The sequence below is a fragment of the Halyomorpha halys genome, unplaced genomic scaffold, assembly GCF_000696795.3.
Source record: "Halyomorpha halys isolate HHAL.00 unplaced genomic scaffold, Hhal_1.1 Scaffold64.1, whole genome shotgun sequence".
Classification (NCBI taxonomy): domain Eukaryota; kingdom Metazoa; phylum Arthropoda; class Insecta; order Hemiptera; family Pentatomidae; genus Halyomorpha; species Halyomorpha halys.
Window position 1 is genome coordinate 2469556 of NW_027116348.1, and position 2964 is coordinate 2472519.

The 2964-nt window shown below is 27.0% G+C and overlaps 1 protein-coding gene across 2 annotated transcripts in view; it reads right to left on the minus strand.

Moving 5' to 3' along the window:
- The window catches only part of LOC106692632 (cardioacceleratory peptide receptor), a 533326-nt gene that overhangs the window by 120990 nt on the left and 409372 nt on the right, over positions 1-2964 (minus strand). For both annotated transcript variants that reach the window (XM_067053153.1, XM_067053154.1), the window contains one exon: positions 1834-1969. In XM_067053153.1, coding sequence (XP_066909254.1) covers positions 1834-1969 — 136 coding nt within the window. The remainder of the gene's footprint in view (positions 1-1833; positions 1970-2964) is intronic.

Here is a 2964-nt window from a genome sequence, read left to right on the forward strand (position 1 = left end):
TATATATACATCTGTACAATTCAAGGATTTGAACATTTATCTATTTACTAACTTTTTTCTAATGATTAGATATTGATTTTACATAAAATTTCAGAATAATGGTGGTCTATTCCTTTAGAATCTGATTTGAAATTTACTGTATAATTTATATTTTCTGAGATGTAAATCTAATATCTTTCTTCTAAAATTTTTATTTTCTTTATAAATGACCTTGACATTTTCAAAATCAAAATCATGATTATTTTGAACATGTACTGATGCAGTTTTCTTTGGGCTCTTTTTCAGGAAACAATGTAATAAATTTAAAATAAAAAATTTTTATTGGTTGTCTCATTGAAAATGGCCTGAGGGCCGAAACGTTAGAGAGTTTCTGAAAATAAAAGTTGAGAGTATATTTGGATCAAAATTGTGAGTGTTAATTATAAATGATTATTATTCAGAAAATGAAGCCTTTTGATTTTTACGTTGTTTTTTTTTTCTAACATTTATATTTTAATTATAAAACAATAAAGAAAATGATTGATTTTATTTTTCAAATAGTGATAATCTATCTCAGAAAAAATGATTAAAAAAAATAAGTTATCTCACTTAACTAAGTTCGATGTTTGTTATTTTTCTCTTACCTGAGTATTTATTCTAAAACTATTTTCTTGAACCCGATGACATAATATGTTCAGAGAGCTTAGGTATAGAGGTTGTTTACAGATCCAGAAAGGTGTATAGTTTCCTCTTGTAATTATCCTGATTAATATCAGCTAATGAACAAACGAGGGTAGTTTGTGATTAAGGGTTGAGTGGCGTTTTACCTTCGTGAGAATGTTATGAGCAATAGTTTGAATATAACGCACATTCAGAACAAAACAGGTGTAACTTTAAAAATGTAGTTTTTAAGAGCCTGAGTTTCAAATTGTATTGGTTTTACTAAATATAACAGTATTTTATCGCCCGGTATTATTTTTAATAATTATATTTTATTTTGATCCTTACTATCTCCTTTTTTGTAGTACTATATCCATATTATATTATTGTAGTTTATTCCTTACTCAGTTTTTTTAAAATATTGTTTGCGTTGTTCCTGTTTACAATTTTGTTGAGTCTGTACGTTGCCAGGTTGAGCCTGTTATTACTTTCTACTCTAGCTACTCTGGTTAAAGTTAATATAAAAAACTGTTGAAGGAAATTATATGAGTCAGTAAATATAGAGAATACTTCATTTAATAATTTCATAATTTAAAGATATTAGAGTTTATTGTAAATCTCCTGATATAATATTAATTAATAATTTATAATCTATACACCCTCTTGAATCTGGCTACCATTGTCTCAATAAATAAATTTTATTCTATTTCAGTCTAGCTGCAAATAAGAAAAAAATGTTGTACTCCAGTATACCGATTGTGAGAGAAGTAGGAATGTTCTCATCTGAAGTTCCTCCCATTTATAGAGTAAAACATAGCTTAAAACAGAAACAGGTTCATCCAAGGTTTCAAATGGTATCAGAAGAAGTAGGACTCTTCATCTGAAGTATAAGAAACTAATCGAGATGAGAGTGTAAGATTAACAGAATTCAGTTTTAGAGTTGCTTTATCTATACATATAATAATACCAATAATTTTTGGAGAAGTTTGTCGGGGGGTGCAGTCAGCAAAAAACAACCTAAATTTATTTATTTTATGCCGACGTTTCGACCTGAGTTTCAGGTCTTCATCAGGGCTATATATCTATGTTTTGTATGGGTACATCTTGTTTTGGTTTTACAGGTTTTTATTTTGGTTTTTGTATGTGTATATATATTTGATGAATGGATTATTATTAATGCATAATATCTCTGACCTGCAATTGCAAGCTGCATAATGAAGTAGTTCATCCGAGACTTCCTATTCTTGTTGAAAGCCAGGGCCAGAAGCACGGAGGAGTTGCCCAGAACGATTAGGAGGAACAACACCCATAATACAGCCAGTTGTTCAGTCTGTAACAAGAATTATATGTTTTTACATTTTATTTGTAATGAACTTGAAAGAACAAGGTAAGATTTCTACGTAATTTATGAGGTTTCTGAAATAAATGGTAGGCTAAAGGAGAAAGCATAAATTATTTTTTTTTTTTTTTTTTTTAGATTTTTATTATTATGCTTTACTTTCTGGTGAAGACGATCTTGAAAATTCTTGGTTTCGCAGGTATTGTTATTTATAAATTTGTACCACCATGTATCAATATTTTATTCCGGACATTTTCATTTAAAAATGGGTCAATAGAAAAAAAAAGTGAGACCAAATAGAATTTTAGATACATTAATTATAAAATTTTAGCCAAAATTAGTTCAATAGTCTAGAAATGAATCTATCAATAATTGTTATTGAGTTGTCATGAAATAATTCAACTTAAAACCGTTCTTAAATTATTGGTAAGATGTAGAGCCATTTTTCTCTGTATATTTTGCTATACATGCTATTTTTATTTTTTTTCGTCATGTATAGTTTCATACAGCATATGAGGCGTTCTGTCATTAAACGTGGTAATTGACAAAATAAAAATTTACACAGTCTTAAATTATTTCTTAATTACAATGTTTTAAGTACCATTAGAAATTACTTACAATCACTTAATATCATTATTAGTCCTTTGTAAAAATAATTTTAATAATGATTCATCGAAAAATTTACAAAATCACCTCGAAAAATCTATGTTTTTTATAACTTCAATTCATCAAAAAATTCAGTTACACTGTTTTTCGAATGAACGCCTCATATATTGGCAATCTCATTACCAGATTTTATTGTTTTTATTATTCATTTGAAGTAGACGTATGCTATAAGTAGTTATTAGTATTACAATTATTTAAGGTATCTGTTATACTTTTTATTTATCTCTATTGTAAATAAATATTTTTATAAAATTTATTTATTGATATTTACAACTGTATAAAAAATACAAGTAAATTTGATCATAATGACATAATGATAT